Source organism: Phocoena phocoena, chromosome 5, assembly GCF_963924675.1.
Source record: "Phocoena phocoena chromosome 5, mPhoPho1.1, whole genome shotgun sequence".
NCBI lineage: Eukaryota > Metazoa > Chordata > Mammalia > Artiodactyla > Phocoenidae > Phocoena > Phocoena phocoena.
The window spans coordinates 134,872,274-134,887,776 of record NC_089223.1 but is presented as its reverse complement, the minus strand read 5'-3'; the positions used below and the strand labels follow the sequence as shown (position 1 = coordinate 134,887,776).

Here is a 15,503-nt window from a genome sequence, read left to right as displayed (position 1 = left end):
CGAATTAAATTCTTGCTTAACTTTTTTTTTTTTTTTTTTGCGGTACGCGGGCCTCTCACTGTTGTGGCCTCTCCCGTTGCGGAGCACAGGCTCCGGACGCGCAGGCTCGGCGGCCATGGCTCCCGGGCCCAGCCGCCCCGCGGCACGTGGGATCCTCCCAGACCGGGGCACGAACCCGTGTCGCCTGCATCGGCAGGCGGACTCTCAACCACTGCGCCACCAGGGAAGCCCTCTTGCTTAACTTTTGAAAGACTAACGTAAACGGTATTTTTCTTTTGTTGCTTAGAAAAATTCACAAAATGGTCATCACCATTTTCTAAAGCATGTATAACACTGTCCCACAAGGTGCTTAATAAAAAGCTCGGGAAAGGGACTTCCCTGGTGGCTTAGTGGTTAAGAATCTGCCTGCCAATGCAGGGGACACGGGTTCGAGCTCTGGTCCAGGAAGATCTCACATGCCGCGGAGCAACTAAGATCCCACATGTGCTCCACAACTACTGAGCCTGCGCTCTAGAGCCCGTGAGCCACAACTATGAAGCCCACGAGCCTAGAGCCTGTGCTCTGCAATAAGAGAAGCCACCTCAATGAGAAGCCCGCGCACCTCAACGAAGAGTAGCCCTCGCTCGCCACAACTAGAGAAAGCCTGTGGGCAGCAACGAAGACCCAACACAGCAAAAAAAAAAAAAAAAAAAAAAGCTCAGGAAAAAATCTACATTACACAAAAACATAAGTACACACCACAGAAACAATAAGAACTCTTTGATTATTATACCTGTATCAGCTTCATGTTCTTTATTCTCATCTGTAAGGGGGTTGTCGTGAAGCTTCAAATAGATCTCTATAGCAATTCTTGCTGCCTTGAAGTAAAATGGATGCTGTCGAAGTACATCTTCTAGTTTTAATAAGTCCACATATGATCTAAGGGTAATCTTCCTCATACAGTATGTATGAAAGTCAAACTGGTCATCAGTGATTTCTATAAAATGCTAACAAAATTATCTTTTTTATTACAGTGAAGTATAGCAATAGCAAAGAAACTACAAAAATGAAAGCCTTGGAATTACTTGTTTCTCAGGCATGAAAAAAAATCAGTAAAATTTAAAAATATTAAAAATGACGATAATTCAATTTAAATACTTTGCATATCAAATAAGCAAATATAATTGGCCATCACCTAGCATAGTATGATGGCATACTTTAGGCACTGAATTACTTGTTGAATGAAAGGAAACACAATGCTTTAAAATACATATATTTATTCCTTCCTTAATCATACTTAAATAAAGCTATCAGGACAAATCCAACAGAATTTATTAGCATACATAATAGTGCAGTACAGTAGATTTACATGTTAAACATTCAGTCTTTATATTTAGAACAATTTGCAAAGGATTTTAATACTGCAGTATTTGGTAATTTTTCTGAGAATACAAATCTGAATGCTGTGCAATGAAATGCTGGTACGTGGGTGAGAAATCAATCAGTGAGTAAGTCAAGCAACCGGAAGCTAACACACTTCAACTAAGCTCTGGGGTTCTCGACCCAATAACAGAACAAGCATGAAATTATGTAAATTATTTTTATATATGAAAATCATAAAAAACGAAAGCCAACTACTAGTGATAGAAATGACTCAGAAGTGAAAAGGACTAAGAAAAGAATAAATTTATCAGAACAGGAGGAATTACATAGGTTACAGAAGTACTGTGAAAAGGCTTCAAAGCTTATAAATAATATTTATCAGGGCATAAGGCACCACCAATCAACCCCACAACAAACACGTTTCTGGGATAGCTTAATGAGCTTTGTATGTATTAACGAAGCAGAAACATTCAGAAATCAATGAAAACGCAGCCAAGATACAAACTTTCCCTTAAGTTTCTTACAGAAATTCTGGCAGGAAGAGTAGACAATGGGGAAGTCTGCTTAATATAGTCTATATTATTTCCATTATAAAACTTGAAAAATATGAACACTGGTTTTTAGAAATCACTTACTATACATTATAAGGTGAGAGAAGAGAAAAAACTATAGGATTTCCTCAAAACTTTCAATGTGTAACCAAATGAAATGAGAAACTTTTATGTATGTGGTACTTACTCTCTCAATCTCATGACATTTCTTAAGTGCTTCACCAAATTTATTCATTGCCTTATAAGCTTGGGCACATTCTGTCTGGAACCACATGCATTGCATTTCATTTAAATTCTCAACCGCTGATGTTCCTTCCTATATGAAAAGCACACACACTCAAAGACAATTTCTTATCAAATACATTATTCCACCATAGGATTTAAGAAGGAAAGATGGTCAATTGATTTGAATTCTTTCAAAATAATTTTCTAATTTTTTAAACCATTCTCAGGGTAAGAGGGAATAGTTAATATGTGAAAGAAATTAGAATTGTATTTCTAACCACTAAAAAAATATACACATATACCCTTGTAAATGATTAATCAAAAGGTCTACATAATTGGGGATGGAAAGTAACATAAGAAACAGAACAGTAACACACGGCAGATGTTCAATTAGTATTAGTTCCCTTCGCCCTTAAAAATTTCAACTGAACATACATCAATATAAATCAGAGTTTAAAAACCCACTGTACAACCATATTTAAAAAATGATGTTTTATACTAATATTGATTTCAGTTTTTTCTGATAAGGCAATTTAATTAAAATCCTGTCTTGATATTAAAAATATCAGACGTAAATTTTGTAAAATAAACAAGGTATACAAGTATGAACTATTTATTCACAAGCAAGAAAACTAGCTGTACAAACCCTTGTAAACTTCGAGCACATTTCTTCAGCCTCTTTTATCAGATTGGCTTTTAGCATGTATTTTGCACACTTGGAGTTGATAAATCTGTCTGCTGTGTCCAAGGCCTGGGCCTCATCCATCCACCTCGCAGCTTCTTTAATATTCCCAGCATGCTAATAATAACAGGGTACAAAAGCAAAATAAACCAGTCAGAGTATGCTAATTTTACTATGCAAGTAATTAGTTTCCTGTTCATAAATAACTACAACACAAATGGAAGAAACAGTAATCTTCTGTCTCTTACAACCCTAATCAACGTAGATGCATACATTCTACAGAAATATAAGTTCTGATACCTTTCTGGCGATGCAGAATATAAGCTCTCTAGTAAAGACAGATAGTAAAGATTTGTTTTAAAAATTTTGTCTACTGTTATAACCTCATTGACTACACACTACAACAGTGCCTGGCACATAGTGAATACTCAAAAATAATCACTGAATCAAAGAATAGATAATAATCAAAATCTTTAAGCCAGAACAACAAAGTTTACTGTAAAGGTCATAAAAGGCAAAAGGATGGTCAAATTTCTACTCCAAAAGAACCATGGAAACATTACAATTAGGACCACTGGTGGACATTCCACAATGATCCTCATTCTACTTCGTCTAACTAGTCCATTTGGGAAGGTCACAAAACTAATGAGCCTTACTTGGCTTTAAAAAAGTGCTTTTAAAACATTACTTGGGGGACTTCCTCGTGGTACAGCGGTTAAGAATCCACGTGCCAATGCAGGGAACACGGCTTCAAGCCCTGGTCTGGGAAGATCCCACATGCCGCGGAGCAACTAAGCCCGTGCACCACAACTACCAAGCCTGTGCTCTAGAGCCCGTGAGCCTCAACTACTGAGCCCACGTGCCACAACTACTGAAGCCCGTGTGTCTAGAGCCCGTGCTCTGCAGCAAGAGAAACCACCGCAATGAGAAGCCTGTGCACCGCAACGAAGAGTAGCCCCCGCTCGGCGCAACTAGAGAAAGCCCACGCACAGCAACAAAGACCCAACGCAGCCAAAAATAAATTGATTAATTAATTTCAAAAAAAAATTACTTAATTTCATAATTTTTTGGTAAATGAATTATTGGTTTACGATCTCTTCCCCAAGAGCTTTTATTACTAAATTATATTTGTATTAAGATAGTAAAGCGGCAACTTTAAGATGATTTTTCTCAAGCAAGACCCAGGAGTTGAAACGGCAAAGAGGTAATACGTAGAATTCATAGTAGACATCTTCAGTTTCGTTTTAAGATTACCAGATACTGATATATATGATCTTATGGAAATGTTAATAGAAACAAACATTTCGCAGCAAATGTAATTATTTGTTATCTATAGTCTTGCTACTTAAAACCAAGAAAATAACCAGGTATGCGTATGAACAACCATATATATGAATGACCATAAGTATATATGTATACTTGTGTTTGTACATAAACAGATATAGATGGGTGAGCAAATGAGCATGACCATGACAAGTCTCAACGTAATCAGACTGAGAAATGGACTATATCTGTTGCTCCATGTTTTGTGAGCTATCAAATACGCCATTTCTCTCACCGCATTCAGACTCTACAGCATGTGTTTGCTTAATTTGTGTTTCACTGCCTCATAACAAAAGAGGAGAAAAGATTTTTACCTTATAGATTTTAGCTTTCACAAGAAAGAGTTCTATCAACGTGGGTGTACTTTCAATAGCGGTATTTATGTACCCCAGAGCAACAGACGGCTGCCCAGTCCTGTCGTAGTGCTGTGCCAAGTAGTACTGGACCCAAAGTAACGTGGTTGGCGGTTCTTCCTTCCCATCGTCTTTGAAAAGTGGGGGGGCGGGGGAGGAAAGAAAGCAAGCTTAGTCATTAGAGATATTAGTAACAGACTAGCCACCGCAAAGTGGCTCTATCTTTATTAACAAGGGAAGCAGCTCAAACCATGTGATTTATGCATCTAGTTACGCAACTAGCTCTAACCCTATAAAATCTTTGGAAGGGACCAGCTTTCTGCTCTGTATCATTATAGCTCCTAGCACAATGCCTTGCATAGTAATAACTTCATATAGTTAACATGGCAGATGAATGAGATCAAAGCTATAACAAGTTACCTAAAAAGAAAACTGAGGGGAGGGAGGGGAAGGGGAGGGTTCGGGGGGAGAGGACACAACAAGTTGTACTAGAACTACGAGTATACTGATCAGGATGTTATGTATGAGGGAAAAAAAATAAATAAATAAAGAGAAAATTTCCATTAATGTGATGGTAAAAAAAGAAAAAGAAAGAAGAAAGGCATGACTGCTCAATTGGGTTTCTAGCTAATGTACCAAACTATACATAAATACACTTGTGATGTGGTTATTTTGAATTTTGGTGATTATAAGATTCTTAACATATTTTAATATTATTCTGAATATGCAACAATGCATAATTTAGGTTAAATAAAAATTATACCCAAAAAACGAGATGAGTAAAAATACTTATTCTGTATTTTAGTTCATAATTTTATTTTTAAATACTCACAAGGAAGTGTGCAAGTTAAATATACAACCCACACATTAAAAAATGATTTTTAATACAAATTTCTAAAATCTAAGAACTGTTATTGGCTTTCAAAGAAAGCAACAGAGTGCTTATTTTTATCCTAGTAGAAGTAGGATGGCTCAGTGGACAAACAATAGGAGTGGAACTCACCAACTCCCGTTCTGATAGATCTGCAACTAAAGTGCTGCATATTCTTGGGCATGTCATTGAACCTCTTCCACATTTGTAAAATATGTAGGAAAATGCTGATAATCAAAGGAACATCATGATGATTAACCGATGAAACCATGGTAACGCCTTCTAAAAAGTACTATTTAAATTCATCTGAGACCTAGAAACAGCGATCAACTCAATAGCAATAAGCACCCCAGGTCCCATACTGGGCTTTCCCACTGTAGGAACAGGGCTCCTTGGGAAAAACAACTGATTACACGTCTGCTGTGGGCAGTATACAAGGTGAGCTAGAATATCTTGTCATACCAAACTGCAAGGAAGCTATCAACTTACTATCCTAGTATGTGAAGGTTTAAACCATTTGAAACTGCAAATATGTTTCAAGTCATGAATTCGTAATAATACCTTTAAAACATGTATTGGCCATCTTTGAAGAATGCTACTAAACCAATTCATTATTTTGAAAACTGGTAAAGAACAAAAAAGTAGGCTAGGCAGGGGAGAAAAAGCAGCATTTATCTTGCTTTTTCTATACAAACTGAAATACTGCATAAGCAGATGACATAGTATCTCTTTAAGACAATAAAAAAATGAATGGTAGAATATCACTAGCTTGTAATTCTTAACAGTTCTTAACATATGAAACAAATACTTCATGCCTCTTGATCAAAGAACACACCACCATCTTGAAATAATCTTGCTCATCCCTTTGTCTTTAAAACAAAAAGGAAAAAAAAAATCAAATCAAATCTCATCAAACCTGCAGTCAGACCTTTCCATGAGAAGTTTCCGTAATGATGGAAATGTTCTGGATCTGCCCTGTCTAACAGGGTAGGCATTAGATTTGCATTAGCTATTGAGCAGTGCTTGAAATGTGGCTAGTGCAACTAATTAAATTTCTTATTTAATTAAAAAAATTTTAATAGCCCCATGTGGCTAATGGCCACCATACTAGACAGCACAGCTCTGCATCCAACTACCAATTTATAACAAATCCAGAGGACAGAGAAATAACATGTTAAGCAACACGATACGGGTATGTTCAGCAAAATCTATACTATAGAAAAACTCAAGGAAAAAACGAATTTCTTTAATAAATAAATTGCAGGAAGAAAGAGGGAAAACCTACAGATTTATAAAAAAGGGTTAAGAGACACATCAAACAAACTCAAAGTATAGATTTCACCTGGATCTTCATTCAAACAAACTTCAAAAACAAAGAGAAAAAATGCTATTTCCAAGATACCTGGAAATGTAAGCATGGACTTTTTTCTTTGATATTAAGGAAGTATTAATGTTCAAGTATGGTGACGCTATTATGGTTATAATCTTTAGAATACTGAAATATTCATGGATGAAATGATGTGATGTTTGGGATCTGTTTTAGAATAACATGGGAGTAAGGGAAGTAGGTAAGAATACAGATGAAATAAGTTTGGTCATGAGGTAAAAACTACTAAAGTTGAGTGGCGGGTAAATGGAGTGTCATCATACTAGTACATCTAGTTTTGCAGGTGTTTTAAATTTTACATAAAATTTTCTTCAATAAGCTACTGTTATTATCTTCTTACCAATGTACATTTCACACAATGTGTACATTAATGCACCTTCATCTTAAAGGGAAAAAAAGTTTAAATATACTAAGCTTACTGACTAAATAATGAACAATACTGACCTTCTGATCAAGAATTTCGCAACATATTAAGATTTTCAAGGTTTTTTTAAAACATAAAACTTGAGCACTTACCACTGGGGTTAAATAACCGGCAGCTTTTTAGAGATGTTTCATAACCTACTACTAATTCTTCTATGATTGCCACCTGGAGTACAAACACACAAGCGCACTTTAATAAAAATAAATAAATATATAGTTACTATGCTTGTGCAAAATGTGTTATTTACTACTAGAGGGCTAAATAAACATTCGATTCCCCCCTCCACCTCTCTCTCTCTCCCTCTCTCTCCCCCTCTCATACACACACACACACACACACACACACACATACCTTTTTATTAATCTCTTAACCTATGGATAAAAATTTAAAACTATACATTTATGAAGGTATGTTTTAAGGCAAAACTTTCCAAAAAACTTACTGGCAACTCCTTTCCCTGCTATAAAATAAAGCATCAAGCTGAACTAGAAATCAGGAAAAGGCTGGACAGAAAGAAGTAATGTTAGGGATGATTTTTATCTTGGTTCATTGTTACCTCAATTCACATAAATAACACAGTTAACATTTGCACTTTAGGAATCAAGAATTAAATACTGTGTAAAAAGAGAAATTCCACAAGCATATGACAGCATCCACTCTCGATTTCATCACCGTGGGGAAAGCATCAGTAACAGAGAAGCATGGCACCGTAGGTGGGTTTCTGAGATCCAGGAGAGTGAGTGGCTGTCCCAGTTCTGGTCTCTCCTGAGTCATGACTATACTACTTACTCCTGGCTTCGTAAGAGATCTGTGAATACTTTTAATTTATTAATTCCCTTCTTTGCTTAATCCATCTATAATGAATTTGTTACTACAGAAGCTCTCTTAAATGACCTCAACTTAACTGACTCAACAGGTTAACACCAGCTCTCTCCATCACCTCAGAAAATTGTGAGGACTGAAGGGCCACAGCTAGGTTATTCTGCTGCGTCCATGTTCTTCTCCCACAAGGTGAGAAGCATGCTTACTAAGAGGTTTGTTTTCCCAAACCTGTTTGAATTAGTTGCATTCATTATCATCATTGCAGAATTTAATTCAATACTATGTAAACTTAAGAAATGAGAACAAAAAGAACGGCTTCTATTAAGTCAAATACCATGGAAAGACTCACAGACAAATTAGACATTTTTTACCAATTTAGGTTTAAAAAGACAACCATAAAGGGAAAACTCGTAACAATATATATGATTCTACAATCACGATTGCTTCACAAGCATCACGTTCTCACTGTACCAAAACTAGAAGTAAAATACCATATTCTATCAATGTGATTTAATCAAGGGGGAAAAAAGGTGAAACAGTCATCAATAAAGCCCATATCTTGGACCTTTCAACAAAAGACTGTCAGAATAAGTGCCCTTTATATGCTTTAGGTTTAAATGTTTAGCACATTTAATCTTTCCCACCTTTAAGGTGTTTTTTTTTAAAACCCAGCCAACATGTCTGATGCCACTGTACTTATAAACAAAATAATCTAAATCAAGATTAAAACACCCTTGGGACTTCCCTGGGGGTCCAGTGGATAAGAATCCACGCTTCCACTGCAGGGGGCATGGGTTTGATCCCTGGTTGGGGAACCAAGATATCCCATGCCATGCAGTGCGGCCAAAGAAAAAAGATTAGGACACCCTTTAACCAGCGTTTTGAATATTGTAATACGTAGCTGAAAGAGTGACTTACTGGGACAGCAAACAAACTCTTCTGACAGAATTTTTTTTCTACCACATAAAAAGGAGAAAGATTACTAAGCTTCAACTTAGTTCAAAAGAAAAAAAAAATTACTTCCGGGTTTCCCCATGAGCAGGAATTAGAGAAAATATTGAAGAAATCACTACCTTACCAACTTTTCATCCCTGTACCCACTCATTAAAAAGTACATATCAGAAACAAAAGACAGAACAAATGAGCAGTAATTTATTCAGCTAGAGAGCAGAGGAGGAAAAGGAAATGAGGCACAGAAGCATTTAAACTGCAAGCTAGGAAGACTGTTAGCAGATCACACTGTGTATACTATGTGCACAGGTAGCCAAGAACCAATTATTCCAAATACTGAGCAAAGAAATGATAGTCAAAACACAAAACCAAACCAGACCATTGTATTTTGCTTTACCTTTTCTTTATCTTTGTATAGAGACCTCAAAGTATTGAAGACTGGTGGACAACCCTTGCTGAAGTTCATCCTTAGGAACTTATCCAAACATTCTTTAAACTTCTCACCTTGGAAGAAAAAAATCCTGTTGACTTACATGTACCCAGACAACTCTAAAAATGCATACGTTAAAACCTTAACATGCATACTCATATATTTAAAACCAAGGAAAGATACTGTATATCATCACACCATTTTCATTCCTTCACAATTATTCTCACTTACCAGATAAAAAGTTTAACGGCAGTCTTCTTGGCACCAATCCCCTGGGATACTTAGTCCAGGCCTCCTCATAAATTTTTAGTCGTTCTAACATATTAGCTGCAAATCAAAACATATATTTAATTAAATGTAATTAAAACATATATTTTTCTAGAAAATTACAAATTTCTGAAAATATATAAAAATTACCATATTAAACAGAAAATTTGAACATGGGAAAAATTATTCATAATCTAACCACCTAAATATATCAACAATCATTTTAGAATACTTCTAATATTTTCATATTTTAATCTATAATCATATAAAATACATAATTTCCCTTATCCTGCTCTGCTTTAGGTGGCCTTTCAAAATCTGCCTGCTCTACTGTAGTTCCAAGAAAGGCTCGGTTATTATGTTTCCACCTACAGCTTCTCCAGTATTCTTTTCAGCCTCTCCTCTAACTCCTCTCCTTTGATTTATCTTGGAGCTTCTGGATTTATCCTCTATCTTCCATTTCTCCAGATTTCTTTTATATTTTCTTTTACTCTCAGGTAAGAACTTTCCTTGTTCAATCTTTCACTTCACTAATTTTCCTCAGCTGTGGCCCCTTATGTTTAATCTATTAAGATTTTCATGTCACATCAAGAAGTATGTTTTGCATTTCCCAGATTCCTAACAGGCACTTTCTCTGAACTGTGCATTATTTCATTGCCTCTCTCCATCTTAGGCTTCTCTATGATCTCTACTCTCCCTTTGGCTGGCACTGATGATTACCTTTCCAATGCTGGTGTTACTACAGAGGATGACATTCTTTGTACAAGGTTTCTCTCACATTTATCAATGTACCAGGAATAGTTCACTATCAGTCTTGTGGGAAACTTCGCTTCAAATTAGATCATCCTGGCTAAAGACTCTGCCTTTTTGTAGATGACATGTTTCTGGGTTTGTCCTCACAAGCAGGTCCTATTCATGGGAGAGAATGGTTGGGGAGAAGAGTGTCTCTGGACCAAGTTTATTTGAGTCCTTCTTCCCACATAGGAAACAGTGCTTCCCTTTCAGCTTGGCAACATTCACTTGCCCCTGGCAGGCCACTCTGCTATAGCCACAGGTTATCAGAGAAGTCTTTCCTTTGGGGAGACATCTCCATTTCTACTTTTCCCTTTCATGTTACTGATGCTGCTATGCATTTGTAAATTTTTCAAACTTGTTTCTAAAATTATTTTCACAACTTTCTTTGAATTTGTAGTAGAAGAGAGGTTTCAGAAAACACTTAGTTTACCATATTAAATGGAAGTTCACAAATGTACTTCTATATTCAGATTTTGAACCAATTCTTTTTTTTAATTAGTTTTTCTCCTGTTAACCTTTCTCTTTTAAAAATATTTATTTATTTATTTAGGCTGTGCCAGGTCTTAGTTGAGGCACATGGGATCTTCGCTGAGGCATGTTTAGTTGTAGCATGCGGACTTCTTAGTTGTGGCATGCATGTAGCATCTAGTTCCCCGAACAGGGATTGAACCCGGGCCCCCTGCATTGGGAGTGCAGAATCTTACCCACTGGACCAGCAAGGAAGTCCCTGAACCAATTCTTAACCAGTTCTTCTAGTTATGATTTTCACTGAGTTAACACAATATATATTAACAAAAGAAGCAATTAAAACTTAGAGAGTAAGTTTTAACCAATGCTACCTGGTTTGAGTGCCTTTTCCAAGCCTTTGTAATAGGCCCAGTTTTCAGGATTTCTCTCTTGTAATCCTCTGTAAACATCAGCTGCATCTTCCAAACGACATAATTGCAACAGAAGTTCCCCTGATAAAAAACAAATTAAGTATCTTCTGATTGTAACTTTAAGTTTTCCTCAAACTTTCTCTTAAAACCTCTTAAATATTGGGAAGTGGGTAGATTTGGTATCCTCCTGAGTTCTCAATTCCCTTCAACAAGACTATTTACCATGTTACTTTATTGTCCCTCCTTTCTGAAAGTTCATGTGTAGAAATGCCAAATGCCATCCTCTTCACATCCTCACTTTATTCAGGTATTTTTCTAACTCCAGGCTACTCTCTCGAGGTCACTGAACACAGTCACCAAGCCATCATCTACTACTCAAGTATTCCTGACAACGTATGGACAATTTCAAAATCCAAATTAATGCCCCAATCCAATACCCTAACCTTATGATGCCCTAATCAACTAGAAACGACTGTGCTCTAGCAGCCCATAAGCATGGCCACATTGTCTCTCTTCCCACTACTGTTTTTTCTCTCTTCCAACTACCAAATATGCATCTTGCTTTAAACTTAACTATCTTGACTTTCTTCTTCTTGTCTCACTAATCCAACCCTCCAACCCTAGAGGAAAACCGTTCCCTTTTCTTCATGCCTTTCAGCAACGTGTAAGGCTCACTGCTTGTCTTCTCTGGGTTGCATGACCAATCTCATCCCTGAATGACATTAGCAGCCCCAAATATGAAAACTAATCTCAAAACCTAGGCTCCCTCATTTACCAATTTGAAGGCCTGGATCACCCCGATTGCTTGCTTGCTGTACACCTTCGCATAAAAGAAGTCAGCAGATGAATGGACTGAGGCACTGGTTTCACTAGAAATGTATGAGCTCCAAACTCACACAAGCCTCAAACACTGCTCGGGAATCCTTTTCCCTACCTTAATGGGCTCCCATTCACCAAAGGTATTATTTTCAAACCAGGACTTCACCCTTGCACCCTTTCTATTATCAGATAATAAAAATGAACACTTACTGAGAGTGAAAGTGACTTTTAAATGTTTCACTTGTATTACTTAATTCAGTTCTCAAAGCTCTATGAGATAGGTTACTATTATTTGTGTCATTTTACAGCAGAGAACATAAGTAAACTTGTCAAGGGTCTTTCAGATAGTTAACTGTTAAGAGTCAGGATCTGAACCCAAGCAATTTGGCTAAATGAGCCCATATTCTTAGTGTTTATACCCTCAGTGGTTCTCACCCAGGTGCATTTTTGCCATCCATGAGACATTTAGCAAGATCTGGAGACATTTTTGGTGTCACAGTAAGGGGAGAAGGTGCTATGGCATCTGATAGGTAGAAGCTACCAATGCAGCTAAACATAACGCAACATACAGGAGACTTCCACCTCCAACACCTTGGTCCCAAAATGTCAACAGCGCCAAAGTTAACGGTCAGCTCTACACTAACCAAAAGCCTACTTCACTAAAAACATAAATAATATTCTGCAACTTTTCTCCCCTATGATACACCCATCCACATTTCCTCCCCGTAATCTTTACCCACCTTTCCCTTGTAGAAGAAACTGATGGTATAAGAATTAACAATGAAACTTTCTGCCTAACTATGCCCACTCACCCACGCCAGGAAATTCCTAAATTATCCTGACTACCCACCACTAACATCAATGCCTTTTATTACTGGAATATCCGACGATTGATGACTCTACTCTTAGTTCCCTTCTATTCTCTTTATATACCCTGTCCCCAATACCTGATTCACTGGAAATATCAAAACGTATTATGTGGAACGAACTGATGGCTCTGTTTCCTATTTCACTGAGAAAATGGAAGCAACTAGAAGAGAACTCCCAAATACCCACTACATCGACACACCTGCTTGCCCATACACTCTACCATCTCTCATTACTGGGGATGAACTATTCATTCTGCTATCTAAGCCCAACCTTTCAACTTACCCACTAGATCACACACCCTCTACTGTACTGCATATTCTGTCTCATTATCCAGTGAGCATAAGCAAATGCTGTAAAAATCTTCTTTTGATCCTATAACCCATTCCATCCACCACTACCCTGTAGGTGTTTCCTATACAGCAAAACTACTTGCATGCATCATTTATGCATGCTATCTTCAATTCCTCTACTTAAGTCTCATTTAAATCTACTTGATCTGTTTGGGCTTTTACTACCCTCCTTCCAAATGTTCAGAACGTTTTTTTGTTAAGGTCATCAGTAACTTCCAAACTGCTAAATCCATGGGTCAATTCTGAGTCCTCAGCTTGAGCTGTCATTCTTCCTCACTAAGAAAGTTATAAAAATAATAAAACAAAACAATGTACTTAAGAGTATTTTGAACAATGTCACATATTTCCGTAAAGAAACTGAGGCTCAAGTCTTGCCCCTCATCATTTAGCTGGTTAGTAGCCAATGAAGGAATTCAAACTAGTTTTCTCAACCTCGTGATCTTTCCAGTAAGTCAGAAACCTCCTCCTTTATAACTAACAGACTGCTAAGGGATGATTAACTAAGTGCGAGAGGGCTGTCTTGGGTCCACAGCTCACAAATGAGCTCCAGACGCCTTAGACTTCCATTCCTTTCTTGCCAGCAGCATTATCCTCTGCTGAAAAGTTCATCAAGCAAATGGTGGCTATACCCGCTCTGCACAGATACCACACCTTCTAGTGTTCAGCTTCAAGGGAAGCCAAAGAAATCTGAAACCAACGAACTTCAGTCGCCTGGTGTCACAAAGGTAAAGGCATATTTCAGATGGCAATTCTTAGGAAGTACTCATATTTTCAATTACTTGTTATTTTTCTTTCACTTTCCATAATCAATTCCTCAACTTTTAAAACTACAAAGACTCCTTCTCAACCCTCTAATAAACGGCAGAACTGGAGATCTTCATTTAAGGATCTACCCATCCTCCTACCCTAATCCACACATATAAACCCGAATCTCTGGTTTCAATTCATGTTCTATGTTCAGAGAGACATTCAGATAAACCATAAAGAACCCTAGGAATGTCCCATAAGCACTTTAGTAAAGACTGATTTATCAATATATATTACTGACAATAAAGAAATGTGTTGTACACATCCGGTTTTGCCAATAAGCAGTTTCTAAGAAAATCCTCTGTCTCATAAAATTGAGCAATTGCCTCCAGTGTCTTAATCAAACTCTACAGCATTTTCAGATCAAAGATACTTAAAGAGAAAATATTGTACTGAGTCACTTCATTCAATGATTTATTGTTCACATAAATTTTCCCTATAACAATATCCATTGTTTGAATGTGTATTTTCCCACATTACAAATTATTCAAACTGCATGAGTAAGAAATAGATTTTGACATCAAATCAAGAAGTTGTGTTATATGCAACTATCAGTAGCAACTAGATTTTTCAGTTTTGCTCTTTGTCATAATTAAATACCAGAATAAATTACACTCTTTAAAAAAAATACCTTTGGTTTCTTCTACAGCAAGTTTATCACAAATCTGCTTTTCATAGGTACAAAGATGTTCCAGAGCTTCTCTATAGAGACCTGCTTCCCGAAGAACTTGATTCTGATATAAAAGGAGTTCACTATATTCATAATCCACTTTATCAGGGGACGTCTATATATGGATATAAGGAATACTAACAGTAAGAATTTTGTTTTCATATTAGAAAATTGTTCACACACTCAAATACATATAAAAAGTCAAAGGATAATATATGATGAACAAAATTCATTTTTTAAAATTCCTAAATATCTTTCTAGGGAGCAACTAAGTAAATAATGTCAATATTAACTTATAACCCACTGAATAAAATAATCCATTAAGTCCTTACATATAATAAATAAATAGGGGAGAAAGGAAAGCTCTTACTTAAGAATAGAATGTCAAATAAATCTAGAAGGAATAAGACAGAAAAATCACCATTTTGAGACTATCATAGGAACAGTTGACTCAGGCAAGAATCATAATCAATGAATGCTAAAACTAGTGGTGAAAGTTTGATGAGGAACAGACTATTCATAAAGTCTCAAATTGTTTATTAAATACAAAGAGAAAAAAATAACAAGTTTATAGTGAAGGAACCTGGCAGACACCACCTTAACCAAGTAATCAAACGGAACAGACACCATGTGACTCAATGTGGTGAATTAAGAAGGGCTTGAAAT

At 36.6% G+C, this 15,503-nt stretch overlaps 1 protein-coding gene across 2 annotated transcripts in view; it reads right to left on the bottom strand.

Annotated features, from left to right (window-relative positions):
• The window catches only part of NAA15 (N-alpha-acetyltransferase 15, NatA auxiliary subunit), a 76,897-nt gene that overhangs the window by 26,275 nt on the left and 35,119 nt on the right, over positions 1–15,503 (bottom strand). Inside the window, exons 6-14 of one of the 2 annotated variants that reach the window (XM_065877334.1) lie at positions 14,799–14,952; positions 11,283–11,402; positions 9,613–9,708; positions 9,349–9,455; positions 7,271–7,343; positions 4,458–4,627; positions 2,785–2,937; positions 2,101–2,229; positions 773–986 (exon numbers count right to left, since the gene is read on the bottom strand). In XM_065877334.1, the coding sequence (XP_065733406.1) occupies positions 773–986; positions 2,101–2,229; positions 2,785–2,937; positions 4,458–4,627; positions 7,271–7,343; positions 9,349–9,455; positions 9,613–9,708; positions 11,283–11,402; positions 14,799–14,952 (1,216 nt within the window). Of the gene's footprint in view, positions 1–193; positions 233–772; positions 987–1,974; positions 2,230–2,784; positions 2,938–4,457; positions 4,628–7,270; positions 7,344–9,348; positions 9,456–9,612; positions 9,709–11,282; positions 11,403–14,798; positions 14,953–15,503 lie in introns of those variants that run through there. The other variant, XR_010655913.1, reaches the window with a different exon arrangement.